General features: G+C 41.4%; 1 protein-coding gene across 2 annotated transcripts in view; it reads right to left on the bottom strand.

The window, feature by feature from the left end:
• Nucleotides 1-20,499, bottom strand: part of ATG7 (autophagy related 7) — a 2,350,184-nt gene that overhangs the window by 1,279,150 nt on the left and 1,050,535 nt on the right. For both annotated transcript variants that reach the window (XM_044078060.1, XM_044078061.1), the window contains exon 9: nt 10,138-10,259. In XM_044078060.1, coding sequence (XP_043933995.1) covers nt 10,138-10,259 — 122 coding nt within the window. The remainder of the gene's footprint in view (nt 1-10,137; nt 10,260-20,499) is intronic.

Raw genomic sequence — 20,499 nt, 5'->3', positions numbered from 1 at the left:
TCATTCTTGGTGAGGGTAAGATGCTACTCAAGGTCAGGGTCATACCGGCCTGGGCTACATGATCAGAGAGCTCCTCTATGTCTCTTTTCATGTAGTCCAGGGAGGTACATCTCAGGTCATTCACACCAGCATAGACAATGATGGAGTCATATTTGTACTTGCTTTGGAGTGACCTGAGTGCTTGTGTTATGTGGCGGATCCTGGCACCCGACAGGCAGCTTACAGTGACCTTCTCCTTGTTCAGCCTGGTGAGTGGGACGTCAGTGTGTCTGACAATAGAGTCACCTATTACAAGTGTATTAGGTGTGTTGTTTAGCCTTAAGGGCTGTGACTGTGTGGCACACTGACTGTGTGAACTATGTGATACGTGGGTATTGTTGTGGGGTAGAAGTTGTTTGGGAGTCTGCTTTGGAGGTCTCTACTGCTTGGGCAGATTTTTATTTAGAGCCTCCGAGTATGTTTTTGTGTGTTTATGTGTTTGGTTTGCTGTTGCGATAGGTCTATGTGAGACTGGATTTGTGGTGTGTGTGGTTACCTTCTCCTCCTGACTGACTGCGCCAGTACTGGGTTGAGAGAGCTCAGCCTCCAGTTTGGCTATATAGTTGCATCCCTGACATACATTTGAGCTTGTTTGGAGGAGGAGAGGGTGGTCTGTGTACATAAGGCAGTTGTAACATTGCCTCAAGATTCCCAGATTCACCAGCTGGACTGGAGAGTAAACCCGAAACTGACTTTTGGACATGCCAGAATAGTATAAGGAACTACTTTTTGACAGATCAAAAAGGACCAATAGGGAGCCAAGTACTTAAAGGGAGTATAAGAGGGTGTAGTGCTTTAGTTTATTAGTGTTTACTTATAAGATTACTTATACGAGCAACTGCAGGGCTTTAGAATGAAAATAGAGTGCTTACTTTGAGATTTAGAACAGTTCTAAGGGAAAAAGTGAAGAGCAGACTTTGTGGAGCTGGGAATATTTTAAACCCGTTTAAGCGGCGCTGCCCGATTCTGCGCTATGCACAAAATTGTGCAAAACCACGCAAATGCGGGTTTTAAAGCAGGGAAACTGAAAGAGATAGGAATTGACCAAAAACGGCCAATAAGCTACTAGTTTCAGGGCTGAGACCACTCCTCCAGGGACAGATAGGCTGCTCAAAGCTCCCCACTCTCACTGGTGAACAGAGAAGTTACTTCCTATCCAAGTAAGGATATGGGCAACACAGGAAACTATACCACAGTCCGGAATTCAGCAAAACCTGAAATCTGGACTAATCTATTTCAGCAAAGGCGGGAAAAGAGAATTTTTTTTTTGTCTCTAGGCATCTGCTGAAAAGGGGTTATATTGTTCAGTCTGACTTTCCTGGTAAAACAATATAAACAATAAATAAAATTAAAAAGAGCAAAAGGTGGTTCTGATTGCCAAAAGGAGTCAATTGGCTTTCTTTAAGGTTGTGCAGGGTGTTTTTTGTAAGGTGAGAGATTAATGACGTGACAAATTTTACTAACTGTGATGTGTGTTGTAAGCGGAGTTAAGGGCTATTGAGAAGAGGCCATATTTTAATCTGAGGATTAGTAATCCTTTAGCAAAGGTAGACTTGGATTTTGCTGCAGGATGGAATAGAATGCTTTCAGTTGGGTAAAGACTTGATCCAAAATATACATAAAGTGTTTTGCGAAAAACTGAGTGATGCACCAAGATAAACACCAACATAGCAACAGGGGGTCAGCTGAGGTATATGGGTCTGGTTTGAGGCGGTTATGTTGACAGTGTGACTGTCTTTTAGACTTAAGGGTCCCACATAGCATAATGGTAGATTTAGAAGGTTTGATTGCGGTTTGTGAATTAAATAGTTACAGCTGATGTTGATCATCATGCTGTTTCTGTAGCAGCACATTACTTGATTATATAAACTTTTTTTCTTCATCATTTTATACTTGTTTAACACACGCACGCACGCACACACACACGCGCACACACACACACACGCACACACACACACACACACACACACACACACACACACACACACACACACGCAAAAAAAGATGATATCTGGTGTAAATGGCATTGTAATAAATGAGACCAAAAAGAGAGCCTTGTGGTACCCAAAACTCGTATTCCAAGATATTACCAGCACTGCCCTCATAATCAACTTGCTATTCCCATCCACTTAACCAGGTGTCGATCCAGTTGACAAGATTGACTAGTACACCAAGCTGTACTAGTTTTCTACTCAGTAACCTGTGATACCATCTATCAAAGACAGGTAAAACAATCACAAAAAGTAACATCTGTTTGCATATTACATTCCATGGCATAAATAATATTATAACAGAAGACAAGAAAATATAAGTTACTATGGACTTCTAATTTGTAGACAAATGTTGATCAATGTTATGTCCTTCTTAATTATTCAATTCTTTTAATAAGCTCTTTAAACAGCAATGACCTTAAATGAAATGGGCAAAAAAAAAAAAAAACATATCCATCTACAGTTAGTAGGATTATCCTAAACATCTTTGTCTTTGAAGATGGATTGAACTATGTCAGTTTGCCAACTGGGAGGAATAAGGCATTCTTTCAAACTGGCCTTGAAAATAAATTTTAAAGGCAATGCAGTACACTAAGTATGTTTAGATCCATATTCATGAAAACCTCACTTCTTGCAGCTCTGACAAAATCTATATTTTTTTTCAACAAATACAGAAAGTCTTTAATGGAGAAGCAGATGTTTATAGGCATGTCATCTACCTTATTTGTTGCATTCCTCATTCTTTTACTAAGTTTCTGCTAAATTATCCGTAAGTAAAGCTGCAGTCTTGGGCTCTTCTATACATGCTGTGCCTTCATTCTTCATACTTACCATCTGTATGTTTGTCTCTGGAAAATTAAAGTCATTACATCCTCCTGAGCCAAAATTAATAGGTTTTATTGATCTGGAAATTGCAGTAATGACATCAAAATCTTACGTCATTCACTCTCCCATAAATGTCACCAGTCTGAAAGGAACATGCTGTGAAGTGTTTTATGCAGTTTAAGTTGTCAGTGTTTTCTGCTAACCTGTGCTGACAAGCACCAAGACAGTACAGTTGTGTAAAATCTTACCATAACAGCAGTGCTTTTCTTCACTGGTGCAGTATTCTTTACCTAAGGGATCTCCTGCCAAAGATAGCCCAACATCTGGCTGGTATACCAAAGTCTTTAGTTCTTATAGACATTGTATGTCACACATCCGCTTCCCATGCAAAGAGGAGGACATAAAGGTGACATATGGACACACACACACTCAGAAGTGAAAAAGCCGTAGGAGGAACAGAATACTCTTAGGGACAAGGAGAATATGTGTATTCAGAAGGAGAAAAGGAAGGAGAAGATAAGCCCTTCAGCCAGAAGGGCAAAAAAGTACAGGGCAAGAGCAAGGAACGGAGGGGGTAGGAGGAAGGCAGTGAATACTGCAACAGTGAAGAGAAGGACATCTACTGTCATGGTAAGATTTCACATAACTGTACTATGCCCTTCAAGATCACTGTTGCAGCATTCCTTACTTAAGTTATTAAGGAACAGTACAAGTGCTCAAGAGAAAGTCTGGGAGGAGGAAGGCACAGAGGAGCCCTTTACAAACCCATGCAAGACAGCCCTGGCAAAGCCTGATCTGGCCCAGGAAATAACATCCAACTTGTAATGCTAAGTGAAAGTATGAACAGAGGACAAGTAGCAGTATGGATAGAACTAGTATCCAGACCATTGAAAAAGCACCAGAGGAAGCCACTGCCCTAGTAGAATGCATCTTTACCAATAAGGAAAGACATTTCCATGAAAAGAATACCAAAAAGAATGGTCTCAGAAATCCACAAGAAGATGGTTTGTTTATAAACAACCAAACCCAAAGTACTGGTAAGAAAGAGAAAAAAAATCTGCTCAGATTTGCAAATAACTTTAATTTTAACCAAATAATATTGGAGCTGTCTATGTAAACCTAAGGTGTGAAGAACCTTCTCACTGGCAGACTTCAGAGAAGAAAAAAGGAAGAAAGATGAATAGACTGATTAAGGGTTAAGCTCATTGACCACCTTGGGTATAAAAGAAGGATTAGTACAAAGAGCACTGTGTCTCTGTGAAAAACTAACAAAGGATGATTGCCATGACAGCCTGAAGTTCATACACTCTCCTGGCCGAAGTGAGAGCCAAAAGAAGAAGAGTCTTCCAATTACAATGTAGTAAGTAAGGTAAAGAAGCAGGCTCAAAAGGTGCCTGAGTCAATTTTTCAAGTAAAATTGTGGTCCCAGGAAGGTGGAACAGGCTTTCTGGAAGGCCTAATATGAAGGACACCTTTAAGACATTGCTTGACTCAAACCTAGAGACCAGAGGAGGAATCAAGGGTAGACAAGCAGAAACTGCTGACAGGTGAGCTTTAAATGAAGAATATGCCACCCCAGGAGGGAACAGATCACACAAATAAGACAGAACCACAGAAACCTCCACAGATAGGGGATCCTGATGGTGACAGAGGCACCAGACAGAAAAACGCTTCCATTTGGACATATATGATTTCCTGGTAGTGGGTTTTCTGGCCAACTGCAGAACCCAAAGTACATCCTCAGAAAACAGGTTCCTGAAAGGGATCAAAATGCCATCACCCACGGTGTCAGTTGAAAAGTATGAGAAGATCCACCCAGTGAGGTAACTTGTGGTGACTGCCCCTGGACAAGTGAGAAAGAAGGGAGAAAATATTCTGGGTCAAAAGGGAGACACTAACAAGATTTTGGAAGAGTCCACCCTGATCTTGTGAAAGACTCATAGCAACAGATGAAGGGGAGGGACATACCCTTCCATGGAAAAGACAGGGTTGTTTTCTTTCCAAACCAGAGGACTTGTAACTCAGAACAAAACAGACAAAGTTGTCTGTTCAGAGCAGAGGCAAAAAGATCTACCTGATGAATTCCCCACAGATGGACAATGTCCAGGAACACATCTCTGTGAAGCATCCATTTGTGAGTTTGTTTGCTGGGTTTGCTCAAGAAGTCTGCCACTAGACTGTGCTCCAAGGGAACATTAAAATGCCTGAAGAGGCACCTGATACTGGATACCTAGATCCCAGACCTGAAGAGCTAGTCTGCAAAGAAGACAGGACCTCATGCCCCCTTGCTTGTTGACATATCACATCACTGTGGTGATGTGAAAAGTTTCTGTGAAAACTTTGAGGGGCCTGGGACAAAAAGCCAGAAGCAAGGCCCACATCTCCTTTATATTAATGTGATCTGACCCCTGATGAGAAGGCCACAGACCCTAAACTTGATGAGGCCAAAGGAGGCACCCACCCGCTGTCTGAGGTATCCATAAAGAGTTCCTGAGTTGGAACAGGAGCTTGAAAAAAAGCCTCGGGTTGAGTAAAAGTTACTGAATCCAGCTTGAGCTTGAGACAGAGAATGGAAGGAAATGTACTGGGAAGTCCAGAGGATGGCAATGAGTTACCACTGAAACTTCCACATATGAAGCCTGGCAAAAGTGAGCACATGAATGGTGGAAGCCATGAACCTGAGAACCCTGAGAAATTCCCTGGTAGTGACAGATACCACAGGAAGGAGGTCTTGGAAAAAGGCAATAAGAGACAGAGCCTTGAGGGCAGGCAGTGATGCCAGCATGGGAACTGTCTGAAGTCTGCAGCCAAGGAAAATATCATCCTGGGAAGGTATCAGAACTGATTTCTGGAATTTATGGTAAACTCCAAACTCTGTAGCATGGAGGTAGTAAACATGAGATCTTGAACCAGAGATTTGGGGGAAGGAGCTTCACTAAGTAGATCATCTAGATAGGGAAAGATCTGAATTCCTTGAATGCTGTAAAAAAAAACAATGACAGGGGTGAAGCATTTGATGAATATCTTTGGGGCAATCCAGAGGCCAAAGGGCAAAATAGAGAACTGAAAATGCAAGGAAGAGACAAGAAGCAAACATTTCCTACAGAGGGAATGGATGGTGATGTAAAGATAGGCATCCTTGAGATCCAGAGATACCACAAAAGGCCTGGGGTAGAAGAAGAGGAAATAATGTCTGCCGAGATAACAACTGAAAGGAAGGAATCTTGAGGAAGGTGTTCAGCATGGAAAGATCTAGAATTGGTCTCCATGTCCCTCCTTATGTGGAACCAAAAACCATGCTGGAATAAAACTCCTTCCCTAGTTGGGCAGGAGGCACTGCTTGAGTGGTACCCTGAGCCCAGACAGAATGAAGAACCTCTACGAAAAGAGGCTAAAGAATGCCTAAAAAGGAAGGAAGGGACTTCCAAAGCGTGAAATATCCCTCCTGAATAACGGAAAGAACTCAAGAGTCTGAAATGATTTGCAGCCAATTCAGAAGAGGCCAGGACAGACGAAGGGACAAAGGAACCTGGCTGAGGGCAGGAGGAAGCAAACTCTCAAATGGAATCTGGCTTGTCCTTGAAGGCAAGTTTCTTGGTGGCAGAAGTCTGACAGACTTGACAGGAGGCACATGCCTAGAACCCTTTTTGTCCTTAGGAGGAGGGAGAGATTGCCTACGAACAAAAGCAGACTTAGAGGGATAATTCCACTGAAATTTAGGAATATGAGAAATACAAATGTTTCATCTCCTGCAAGGTTTTAACTTTGTCCTGGAGACACTTCAAAAGTTCAGCTGCAGCAGATCAAAACTGATTTTTATTATCCAAAGAAGCATCCAAAAGTTTGGCCTTAATGTCATCAGGCAAATCCTGAGGACAAAGGCTAATAATAATGTCTCATACCTGAACCAAAGGCAGTGGCCCTGGTAGAGGCATCACCTGCACCTTAGCTGCATTTGACTGAGTGGTGGGCAAAGTGAAAAGAAAAGACCAGCAGGGAAAGGGCCAAAGTATTCCCCTCGAGGTCAGAAATGTCAGATACAACCTTAGAAAACTGAAAAAGGAGGGACAAAACATACCTAGTCATACGAGTCTGGTAGTTGATGGCCCTAAAGGACAGCCTTACTATCCTTATTAGAAGGCAACAGCTTGGTAGAGGGCAATAACTTGGACAGCTTGTCACAGAAGACTGGTGATGCAGAAGAGTCAACAGAAGGACATTTACAAAGAAATTTTCACTCTCAGGCACTTTATAAAATCTATCTGACTTCTTAGGTACAGGGAGCTAAGAATCAGGGGCTACAGATGTTGTTGAGAAAGTATCCAAAAGAGTAGCCAGAATAACAGGAAGAGCAGATACTTAGGAAACTCCATCTGCAGGCACTTATAATATCTTTTCTGAATTTCAGAGACTTGAGATCAATTCCACTTAAAATAATTCATCATAAGAACAATAGTATCCCCAAAGAAGAGTTCCTGGGGGGGATTCTGGACTTATGGAGTCCTGCACCTCTGAACTGTAGTCCAAGGGGGATGGGATTTGGGAAGAGTAAGCCAAAGATTCTTTTGCTGAGTCCAGGTCCTCATCTGAAGAATCCAGTTCCCTAGGCCTCTTGAGTGGAGTGGTAGCCAGGGAGAAACTGGCACAGATACCAGTTGAGGAGGCTTCAAGGACATCAAAGCAGTAAATAAACCTCTAGTGAAATCCTGCCATTCATGTTGGGAATTCTTAACAACAGTGGAAATATGTTTAGTTTTTTGTTTCTTTTCTGTGGTAAGTCTACACTAAACAATCTTGGAGGGTCTTATCCCTGGTGAGACTCAATAATGGTTCCAGGAATCTTCTTCCTAAGATCTGAGAAATCTCCCTTGGTCCTTCAGAAATTATCAGCTGAGTCTCCCCCTCAATGTCAGGTACAGACATTTGAAAAGCCTCTGAGAACGTGCAAGAAGCTGGAGAGAAATACGATGCAACCACTGGATGGTCTTCTGGGCTTTCACCAGCCTCAAAACAGACATCTGGGGGAGGCTGGACAGCAGTTGGATCAGATCTGGGCAGACAGCTGGCCCTCAGGATAGGAAGATTCCGCCATTGCACCTTAAAACTTAAGACATTGGTTCTACAGGTATATGGACAAGGAGGAGAGATGACTACATAGGGTCATAGCCACAAATGCGTCAGCTAGAGCACTGAATATGTTTATGGGAAACACCCTGACTGAAGAGACACTGGTTGTGATGGTCCTTATGAGGAATCTGCCTCCTGCACTGACTTTTTCCCTTTCTGGATGACATGAACACAATAATCACAAAAAGTAAAAAGAAGAAACTCCAACAGGGTACTTATCTGAAAATACAGCTTGTTAACCAGCAAAGCAGAAGGGTGTTCAGACTGGCATACAACTTCAACAATGACGTTCAACTGGTGGCAAAGAAATTCTGAGAGCATGCATCTATATGTCACCTTTGTGCCCTACACCTTGCATGGGGAGCAAACATGTGACATATGACCCCATAAGAACTAAAGGCTTTGGTGTACTGGCCAGATGTTGGGCTATCCCTTAGATAAACAATACTGCAACAGTGATATGAAGGGACATCAACATGTACTCTCTGTTGTGCATTTCTTTTTTTTCCCTGTCTTTACTTTTTGTAGCTATTTTACTTTAAGAAAAGTAATAAGAAATTGCGAAGTAGAGGAAAGATCTAAACTGTTAAGAAGCAAAATGAGGGACAACATTTCAATGTAGCAGTTAAAAATCTAGACCCCTGTTTGTGACTTTAACATTTGAACATGAGTCAAGATATTGAACCAAGTGGAATGTGAGAGACAGAATAAATTTAGGAAATGCTGTCCCCTTTCTGTCTGCTTGAAATAAAGACAAAATGAAGCATCAACAAATAAAAATTAAGATGCATCTAAGCGACACCTACTGTATCAGTGGCTACATCCTTAGATTGCTGACTGTGCCAGTTTTCTCTGTAAAGAAGCACTTTTACAGCAAATGAAGTAATACTACAAACTAAACGTAATCCTAACCACTTTTTAATAACATCCAGCTCAACACAGTAAGCATTTTGGAATTTAAGAAGTGCACTGTCAAATATATTTTATTTATTTATTTTTTACTTATCTTTTATCCTAAGGACGACACATGCATGAATGAAGCACCCCCTTAAAACTGCACTGCAGAGTTAACAATCCAGTCACCTGTAGTGGGAATAGATTCTGGTCTTTCCGCACCAAAGGTGAGCATGGCACCTGTTGCATCACAGACACTGCATTGCCAATACAAACATGCATTCTTCCACTGATTGTACTGTATGATCATTAAGCTTGTACATGCCAGCTTCAATTTACTTCTGTCTGAGTGATGCACTTTCTAAACTCCTCCGAAATCTTTTTTTCCCCCTAAAAAACATAAATAAATCTAAACAAACATTTATTGACATTGCTGGCTTTCAAATTTTGGTCTGAAAGTTCATGAATATAAAATTGTTCCATGTGAAGTGAAAACTTTATTTTACTATCTTCCATGTCCCAGTACCTTATTGCTGTTTCTAAAGCATTTAATGATGTGTACATAACTCACCTTTTGAATTGTCCCAAAATGTATCATGGCATAGGTGTAAATGAAGGAGGGCTGTAAAATATGTTGCTGTACTGTGACTAATTTCACCCATCTTTGAATCAAGCTTTCAGCTATACAGCTTTTTTTTCTTAAATAGGATGAAATCTTATATAACACAATAATCCACAGCTTAGCTGTTCCGTGCAAAACCAAAATAATTCGGGGGGGGGGGGGGGGCAAGCCACTGACTTGCATTAGAATCTTTAAATCATACACTAGCATTCTTGTCAAACCACAAGTGGATCAAATCTACAGTGTTTTGAAACTGAACTTAAATGTAGTATAAATGTACTGCACTTGACGGGAATGAGTGCGCAAGTAAACTTGCTTTGTAAATGATAGAAAAGCAGTTTTGCTTAAATACGGTTCTGGAAAGGAATCTTGTGTATGACAAACTGCACAGCAGAGCAGCAGGGTCAGAACAGCCGCAAGTACAAACCCTGCTGAAGGAGATGACTTACCCAGTTAGATGGCAGGAAAGACTGAGAACAGAAGGGAGCACCATCTTTATTAATATGCTTTGTGTTGCAACAGCAATAGCAGTAGACACATAAAAACAACCCTGCAGCTTCTAATATTAGACAAATCTTCCTACTAGTTGAATATGAAAATGTCATTTGCAGAATGAGACACCCTGAAAGTTATAAATACCTGACTCCAGTGTCATCTGTGGAAGTTTTATGTCAAATACAATGCTGTGCTTGGTTTCTCTCTGTCCTTGCATGGTTCTGTCTCTGAAGCAGATCACCTCTAAGGACTCTAGAAGGCCACCCCTGTAAAGAGAGCACCAATTAATACATTTTTCCTTATTTAAACAAAGTAATGGGTTCATGCTCCTTGTTGCATTCTAGTGCCAGGACAAAGTTGCAGCAGTGTGATGTGCTAGAGAATGCAAAACTAATATAACAACACAATGGCTTGAATTTGAATATGTAGGCAGGTATATTGGGCCACAGGGGCCCTATTTCAGCCATGACCTTGTTACATTGGGCCACAGGGGCCCTATTTCAGCCATGACCTTGTTACAAATGTTTAGAAAAGTACATTTATTCATCCATTCTCCAATAACTTGCTTAATCCAGACCAGGGTCATGGGGATTTCGAACTTAGTCTAGAACTCAAATGGCACAAGTCATTCTAGGATACTTACTAACTCACACATGACATGCACACCTACAGGCAATATAGACTGAAATTCACCAATAGCCCATTTTTATGATGTGGAAAGAAACCAGCAGGCATAGCAAAGATTCGCACAAATACAAGGAGGATGAGCAAGCTGCACAGAAGGTACCTCATCTGAGAACTGAACAAGAGGACTAAGCAGTGAGACACAACAGCACTAATTACTGTTCCACTCATAAAATGTACATAAAAAGGCATAAATACCTTCAAAGATGGGAAGTATTGTACCACATTTACTAAAAGACTATATCTAGACACAAGCAATATACTCACATACAGAAGGAAAGCACTTCAGATATATACCAAGCATCAGTAAAATTGAGAGTTTAAGTAAGATTGCTGTTCATCCCAGGACTGGAGTTAAACATGAATAAAATTTGTGTGCTATGGTAACAGGTTTGAGCCAACTGATTCATGCCACTGTAGGTCTGTTAGTAATTATTAAAGGTATGGTGTTTTACAGGTAAGGTTCTATAATACAGAAAGCACTGAATATGCATGGTGATACAAAAGGATAGCGTTGGAAGACTAAAAGAAACTACTGACTCTCAAGTTTCACACAAATTTTATGGCAAAGTCTGTCTTGCTAGTGATGAGCCTTTTAGACTTGGAGGACGAGATGGTTGGGCTTGTAATGGTCTGGAGAGAAAGAATTTCCGAATGTTAGGAAAGATGTCACTAGATTGGACAGGCATTTATGATGTGTTGAAGTAATAGGACAAGAAAAGTATTGCAACTATACAAAAATCCTGGGAAGAGGTTACTATTTTATTTTACATTTTATGCCCTGTGGAGGAATTTTTTTCAACTATTTATACATTTTAGAATGCTGAATGGGAATGGTGCTAAAGGTGTGGATATTAATTAGAACAGAACCAATACTAGGGTTGTATGAATTAACTATAGGATGTCTTATCATAGGTTCATAAGTGTGTACTAGGTTAATGGACACAAGGGACTTTTTAAGCTTAACCATGCATCCCAAATCCCTGACATGTTCTGGTACTTTTGGTAAGTGTAAGCAGCAGCTTGGGAGATGAAATATTTACTGCATGCCTGTGTCCATTACAAACATAAGTGCCAAACCAGGGATGAATTTCCTGTTCCTCGTCCAAGTTACACTTGAATTGAGTTAGGGAGGAACTCTGCTTCACGTGGATGGGTGGCCAATGCCAGAGAGGGGGGTAGTCTCTGGGATAAATACCTATCTCTCCTGCAGGTCCTATTTATATCACAGGCAAAGAATGGGTAATTACGGTGCTGTTTGTTTTGTGGACATGCAGGTGGTCCCTTAGAGTGGGGATTCAATTATACCTTGTATACCAGACATAGATATCCTTTCTACAGCCTGCAGGAGACAGAATACAGTGACAGGGTTTTGTGACCATCTGTATAGGACATGTTATTTATGCCCTGTATTCTTTTAGTGAAGAATCTTGTGGATGTTTGAATTGCTGAATGTGCCTGGTCAGGTACATACCAAAGGGGACATTGTACTCAAAGATAGGGCTGATGAATGCCAAATACAATGGAACAATGACCTCCTTGGGTCTAGATGCCATACCTTTGTTAATAAGTTGCACAATATAATATAATTTGCTCACTACCATAGACACAAGATGGACAAAGGCTAGATTACTGTGTGTGTGTGTCCCCACACCCCTGATTACTGGGTCAAGTCTTAGAGGTGCGTTGTTGATATGACAGTTACTGACTTCCCAAAGGATAATATTCTTTAGTTTTAGTCCATAGCTCTGACACTACTTAATCATCTGTCTCAGCCCTCATGTAGAACTTTAGTATCAGTGGGGGATTTTATGACTGCTCCTAATTTGCAAACATCTGCAAATCTGGTCGAGCAGAGGCCCTTGATGTTGGTCTTTACTTAAGAGAGGTGGATGCCAAAAAGGACCAGTCCCATGACTGATCACTGAGGGAATTTGCTGGTGACTCCTCTCTCTGTAGAGATGGACTCTCCAAATCTAACTTTGTGTGTCTTGTCTGTGAGCCAGCTGGCTATCCACTGGGTGACATAAGGGTTTATGCCTACCCTCTTGAGTTTGTCAACAATGCGCAAGTGTGGTACTGTGTTACATGCCTTGGCAAGGTCAAGGTAGGCAGTGTGAAGTGTTTTGTCCTCATCCATTGCTTTAATAATCTTCTCAAAGAATTCTACCAGGTTGAGTAGGCATAATCTGCCCCTGACGAAACCAAACTGGAATGGTTCCAGTGTCATTATTGATCATTTCCATAATAATTCTTTCCACGGCTTTGCATATGAGACTAGTGAGACTTATGGGTCTGAGCTTCTAGGGCCTGTGGATGGCCCTCCTTTGTGCAGAGGGACGGTGGTTGCTGTTCTCCATTTGTGAGGCTTGAAGCCTGTTTGGAGGTTATGGTTAAACAGTAATTCCAGAAGGCATGATAGGTCATGTTTCATGCTATTTAGAAGGCAGCCTGGATATTGTCAAGGGGATATCGATGCAGTGAGCTTGGCCTTAGAGAGAACATTGAGGACCTGTTCCCTAGTGATAGTAGGGGGAATTATACTTGATGGCATTTCCTGAGAGAAGGCTGTGGGGAGAGAGGAGGAGGTGAAGTTATGAGCTTAATTTGTCTACTAGTAACTTTACTATATTTTCTGGCTCAGTATAAATGGCTCAATTAACAATGACTTTTGAACACAACTCTGTCTTAACTTTGAGGTTGCAGTCATAGCTAAAGAATGCCTTGTCATTGTCCTTGGAGGCCAGCTTTACTACAACTTTGGTTTTGATGGACTTTATTTGTCTCCAAGTTGTTTGTTTAGTTTGATGACAGTGCTTATTATCCTGCTAGGTGCTACACCCCCTAATTTTTGTCATGATTTTCTTCTTTCCATTATACATCCTATTGATGGTGTAATTCCTGTAAGATATCTTGTTTTTTGTGTTAGTTCTGTACTTATTTTTTGTGGGTACAGATGACTCTACGCAGCTATTGATATGCTTGTATATGGTTTATGTGAACAGATCACATTAGCAGCAATATTCGCAATTTTTAGGGGGACTTGAAATTTTCCCAGGCTATCACTACGGAAGTTAGCCACAGAGCAGTTCCTGAACATTCCAGGATTAGCTGTGGTTTCAGGTTTTATTTTTATCTCAAAGGAGACCATTTTGTGGTTTGACCTCAACAGGGAGGACACTAGACTCGGGCAGTATGCACCACTCTCCCATATTAGTGAGTACCACATCCATAATGTTTGCACCCCTGACTAGAGTAGTGACAATCCAGTCCAGGAAGTTTGTGTCTACATAATCCAGGAATCTCTGTGACTGTATGTCATATATGATTCCCAGTTAAAAGTGGGTAATTGGGTTGGACGGTGAGTGTTTCCAGTAAGCTTAAATATGTGTTATGGGCTTCCTAGGTCATAGAGGGGGACCTATAGCTTGCAAGGAAGTGGTATGGGTTTTGTCTGTTTTGATCTGAACATGGAGAAGCTGAAGTGCACTGTCCTATTTGACCAATCTTGAGGTATATTTATTTTTGATGTAAGTTGCGACATCTCTTTTAGTCCCTGGCTGTGTAGTAGCTGGTTCAAATGTGTGGAAAGCATTTTAGCCTTGCACTGCTGGGGTGCTCTCCTGACCTTTAAAACATGTCTCAGTGACCACACAGTTGTCAGCATTCTCTAGGGTGGGGTAAGGTGAGCTTGTATGAAGTGGAGTTTCTTCTTTAGACTCCTAGCACTGAGTGCAACACCTTTACATTTCCTTAGTTTGATTTGCTATGTCAAAAATATTTTCAGTTTGGCATTCCCTAAAAAAAGGCACTATGGGGGAGGACAATGCTTTAACTAAAATTCAATAGCCTAGAAGTGAGAGGTGGAGACCTTCCCTGGCAAAGCAGCATGGCCTCCTGATCATCTCCTTCCACGCTAACAACTATTGCAACTCCTTAGAGTGACTCCAGGAACTACACCAATTATTAAAGTTAGTTATCTTCTGTTTGTACTGTAGCATCATCCTTGGAGAAGATAGCATGCTGCTCAATGTGTGTCTCATACCAGCCTGGGACACATTCTCCCTTCATATAGGGAGGTACGTCTTGAGTCTTTTACACCTGCATGTATTATGACTGAGTCATAAAGATACTTGTGGTACAATTAGTGCATGCATAACATGTTGGATCCTGGCCCCTGATAAGCAAATGAACTTGGTTTTCTCCTTACTCAGCCAAGTGAAAGAAATACTATTGTGTCTCACAATGAAATCTCCAATGACCAGAATGTGGGATTGTGTGGTGGTTGCCTTATGGACTTAGAAGTAGACACTCCATGAGATGTGGCTGTATGTGTTGATATGGTTGTTGTTTTGAAAGAGCACATTTGGGGCTGCTGAGGGCATTTTGTGGCATGTGCTTCATCAAGGAGGTCTGTGGGGTTTAGGAAGGTTACATTTAAGTCCTGTGCGAACACCCATATCCACTAAGCTGATAATCGAGATAGGGAGAAAATTCATAGCCATTCCCACTGGTCTTTTGAGAATACTGAGTAAAGTCCGGATTATCTGGTTTGCAACTCTGAGGGTAGTGCTTGTCACTTCGCAATCTAGTTGCCCTGTGTGCAATTAGGTGTTCATGAAATTTCAAGGGTGCTTTACAGCAAAAAAGTCAACTCAAGGTGCCTGTATCTATTCAGGACACTATCAAACACTTGAAGGGAAAATACTAACGTAGAACCTGACGATTCATGGATGAAGTATTTAGGGAGATATTCTGAAGTTAAGTTAGACATGGGGTAATCAAGAAGTAATTACTGAACATTTTATTTATCTATTTGACATTTGTTAACTGAGTTAGTCGGACTGGGCAAAAGCCCTTTTTCAGTGGAGGCCCAAGGAGAAAAGCTCCAAACATGTACAAAATTCGAGATGAAATGCAATACACTTCACAATAACAAACAGAAAAAAATTACAATCAAATACCATAGTAGAAATAAATGCTGGTTACAATCAAGGTTGTCAGAGACCAATATACAATAGAAATAATTAGTTTTGTCAAGAATGATGAATAGTGGGTATTCCTCTAATTGTCTGCTACTCGGTTACTTCTAGTGCTGGTCTCACTACAGCTGCAGACTGATGGGATATAACATCCCTTTGCTTCTTCTCTCACCAAAAGCAAAATAGTAGCACCAATTCTAAGATGAAAAGCAGGACATGGGCTCTTTGGTGATCCACAGTCATGTCCAAGATGATGCAGGGATCTGTAGGCTTGTTGTAGCCTTTTCCTGGTATATGCTTTGAACAGCAACCAGACCAATCAGGAAGGTCCCACACAGACACTCACTGCCCAGTCAGAAACAAATGCCCTTTGCTCCTTATCTCACCAGGAGCAAAACAGTAGCACAGATTCTAAAATGGGACCTATGAAACAGTTATCAGGCTTCCAGGTGATCAGTAGTCTCCAAAAATAATACTCCTATGTTCCTTCTCTCACCAGCAGCAAAAAACGAAGCACTAATCCCAAGATGACTACTGAGAGGCAGAATGTGGGTTCTCTAGTGATTGCTGGTCTTAGACCAGATGTTGCAAATTTTAAAGGTAACATGGGAAAACAGGTTCATATCTTAAGATTTGCAATGTAAACTAAGCAGTTACATAAGAAATAGTGGCAACTTAAGTTTTAGCAATCTAACGGGTGAGCCACTCATTTTAAAACAGCAAGACAGATTGGATGGGGGTGAGCATTTATTATTCTGGCTCTATGGAATACAGTGGGAGTGCCAATAAATTTAAATGGCTGAATCTTTCTCCCATTTTATTGTAAAGTGTGTTGCTAACATGAGAGCAGGACACAGTTGTTTTTGATATAGTGGGTTGGTTTAAAGGGATGATAAAGAGTGACCTGAATTTGTTTTTGCCAAAAAAAGGCTACAAGCCTACAGACCCTTGCATTATCTAGGACAAGACAGTGGCTCACCAAACAGGCTGTGGCCTGCTTATCTTCTTGGGATTGGTGCTAACATTTTGGTTCTGGTAAGAGAAGAAGCAAAGGAGTATTATATCCCAAGAGAGTGAAGCTGTAGTGAGACCAGCATTAGTAGTAACCAGGCAGTAGCCATTAATGCGACTCCCCTCTTTTCATCATTCTTGATGAGCTAATTCTATGTTTTCAGTAAGTACTGCTTGATTTCTTTCTAATCTGCCTAAACACCTCATCCTTAAATTTTCAGTGTCTACATATTAGTTTCCCCTCAAGTGTTTGGCAGTGCTCTGTACAGACTCAAAGACATCTTAAGTGACATTTTTTTCTGTAAAAGCACAACTGAAATTTCTCCAATATCCGGTTGCACACAACTAGTTTGAAGTGACAAGCGCTGTCCACATAGTTGTAAACCAGACACTCCTGACAGTGATCGATATTCTCACTCCAACAGTCTAATCAATAAAAAAGGGTCTGTTGCCATGAATATGAACTTTCTTACTGTCTCTGTTACTGGCTGCGTTGATATGGGCATCCTGAGGCAATGTAGAAATTGCTTCATGTTTACTGACAACCAGATAATTCTCAAGCAAACTGATATGGTATGTGAGAGATGTATTTACACAATGTCACTGGAGGCAAAGCTCTCACATAAAACTACTCAATGTCAATAAGGTATGTCAGTAGTACATATGCTGCACCCATCACACACAATTCAAAGCAGACATATAGACCCACATATACTGAGGCACTTGCATGTAAAAGTCCTAAACCTCAAACACCTCCTAGACAAAGTACACATAAGAAATACCCTCAGCAGCCCCAAACACTCTTTCAAAACAACACCCACATCAACACATAGAGCTACATTCTAGTCATTAGAGACTCCAATGTGAGACACACTGATGTCCCTCTCACCAGGCTGAGTAAGGAGAAACTTACGGTCATTTGCTTTTCAGGGGCTAGGATCTGCCACATTACACATGCACTCAGGCCATTGGATCACAATTACCAATATGACTTAGTCATAGTCCATGTGGGAGTAAATGACCTGAGAACTTCCCTAAACTATATGAAGAGAGACATCATAGAGCTTTTGGAATACATGTCTCAGGCTGGTATGAGCTTAGCACTGAGCAGCATTTCACCTTCTCCAAGGACGATGCCACATTATGAACAAAAGATGACTGACTTTAATAACTGGCTTAGTTTCTGGTGTCATTCTAAGGGGGTGCAATATTTGTCAGCATGGAAAGAGATGGTTAAAAGGCCATGCTGCTTTGCCAGGGATGGTCTGCACCTCTACCCTCTAGGCTTTTGAATATTAGCTAAAACACTGTCTTCCCCCATAGTGCCTTTTTTAGGCAATGCCAAACTGAAAGTACTTCCGACATAGCAAATCAAAACCAAGAAAATCTAAAGGTATTTCTGCTCAATGCTAGGAGCCTAAACAAAGAAACTCCACTCCCTGGAAGCTTACTTTACCCTAGAGAATACTGATGCCTGTGCGGTCTCAGCGACATGGTTTAAATCCGCGGACATCACACCAACAGTGCAGGGTTATAATGCCTTCCACACATTTAGACCATCTACTTCACAGGCAGGGACTTAAAGGTGGAGGTGTCTCTATTTACATCAAAAATAAATATACTTTAAGGCTGGTCAAACAGGATAATGCACTTGAGCTGCTCCGTGTTCAAATCACCATAGGTAAAATCCAATACTACTTCCTTGCAAGCTATAGGTCCCCCTCTATGACCCAGGAAACCCATACCATGTATTTAAACTGATTAGAAACACTAACCATCCTACAAAATACCATATTCATGGGTGACTAGTTACCCCACTATTAACTGGGAATCCTATACAACAACAAAAGCACATGCACAGAGATTCCTGGATTTTGTAAACACAAACTCCTTGGACCAGATAGTCAATACACCAACCTGGGGTGCAACCATACTGGATCTGGTCCTCACTAATATGGGAGAATGCTACACCCCCCCTACTGTAATGCCTTCCCTGGTATGGTCAGACCAGAAAATGGTCTCTTTTGAAGTACAAATACAACCTGGACCCCCAGCTAAACCGAGAATACTCAGGAACTATTCTAAGACTAACCTCCTGCTATTAAGTAAGAATCTGGCAACATTTCAAGCCCTTATAAACCCTGCGAACACTTCTGCATATGCAGAACTGTTCACAGAAACCCTGTACAAGCATGTTAATAGCTGTATAGAGGCAGCTGTACCCACCAGGAAGAAGTAGAGAACTAACTCGAAAAACAAGCCACTCCAGTAGAATCACAAAATCAATCGGATGTAAAATAGGAGGAAGAAAATCATGGCAAACATTAGGAGGTGCAGCACCTAGCAAGATAAAAGCACACTCATCAAACTAAACAAACTCACAGGACAAATAAAGTCTATCAAAGCCAAATTTAAGGTAAGTTTGGCCACCAAGGCCAAGGACAACCGCAAAGCATGCTTTAGCTATGTCTGCAACATCAAAGGTAATACACAATTGTGTGCAGAGCTCATTGTAAATGAAGCCACCTACACTGAGCCAGAAGATACAGAAAACTTCCAGGCAGATAAATTCAGCTCCAACTTTACTACTCTCTCCGCCTCAACCTTCCCTCAGGAAATATCATCAACTATAACTCCCCCAAGTATCACTAGGGAATAGGTCCTTAATGCTCTCTCTAAGACTAAAAACACTGCATCAATGGGCCCAGACAATACTCCAGGATGCCTTCTAAATAGCATGAAACATGACCTATCAGAACCTCTGGAATTACTATTTAACTGTAGCCTCCAAATAGACTTCATGCCTCATGAATGGAGAAAGGCAACAGTCATTCCTTTGCACAAAGGAGGTCATCCACAGACCCATTAGTCTTACATGTAAAGCCATGGAAAGAATGATCATGGAGATGATCAACAGAGATATAGTAAACCTCCACACACTGGACCCAACTCAGTTTGGTTTCATAAAGGGCAGATCATACCTACTCAACCTGGTGGACTCCTTTGAGAAGATCACCAAAGTAATGGATGAGGGCAAAATCGTTCACACTGCCTACCTTCACCTGGCCAAGGCATTTGACACAATACCCCACTCGGGCATTGTTGACCAACTCAAGAGGTTAGGTACAAACCTGTATGTCACCAGTGGATAGCCAAATGGCTCACAGATAGGACCCAGGAAGTTAGAATTGGGGAGTCCACTTCTACAAAGAGACCAGCCACAAGTGGAGTCCCTCAGGGATCAGTCCTTGGACTGCTCCTTTTTGGCATTTACTTCTCAGAAGTCAAGGCCAATGTCAGTGGTCTCTAGCTGACTAAATCTGCAGATGACTGCAAATTAGGAGCTGTCATTGAATCTCACACTCACACAAATGTTCTCCAGTAGGGACTGACACAGACAAAAAACTGGTGTCAGAGTCATGGACTAAAACTAAATGACAAGAAATGCATAATAGTATCCTTTGGGAAGTCATCCATCCCTGGTAACCATAATATTGACAACACACCCCTTAGAACTGACCCAGTAGTCAGGGACTTAGGGACACACACAGATAGTAATCTAGCCTTTGATCATCATATGTCTACAAGTCGTGAGGAAATCATTCTATGTTGCTCAACTTAAACACAGGTATGGCATCTAAGTCCAAGAAAGTCATTGTTCCATTTTCTTCAGCATTCATCAGACCTATCATGGAGTACAATGCCCCCTTTGGTATATACCTAACCAGGCACATCCAACAACTGGAATGTTAACAGAGGTTCCTCACTAAAAGAATACAAGGCATAAGTAATATGTCCTATGCAGACCGCCTCAAGGCCCTATCCCTGT

Source organism: Protopterus annectens, chromosome 7.part0, assembly GCF_019279795.1.
Source record: "Protopterus annectens isolate FY-2018-M chromosome 7.part0, PAN1.0, whole genome shotgun sequence".
NCBI lineage: Eukaryota > Metazoa > Chordata > Ceratodontiformes > Protopteridae > Protopterus > Protopterus annectens.
This window is presented reverse-complemented; position numbering and strand designations above follow the sequence as displayed.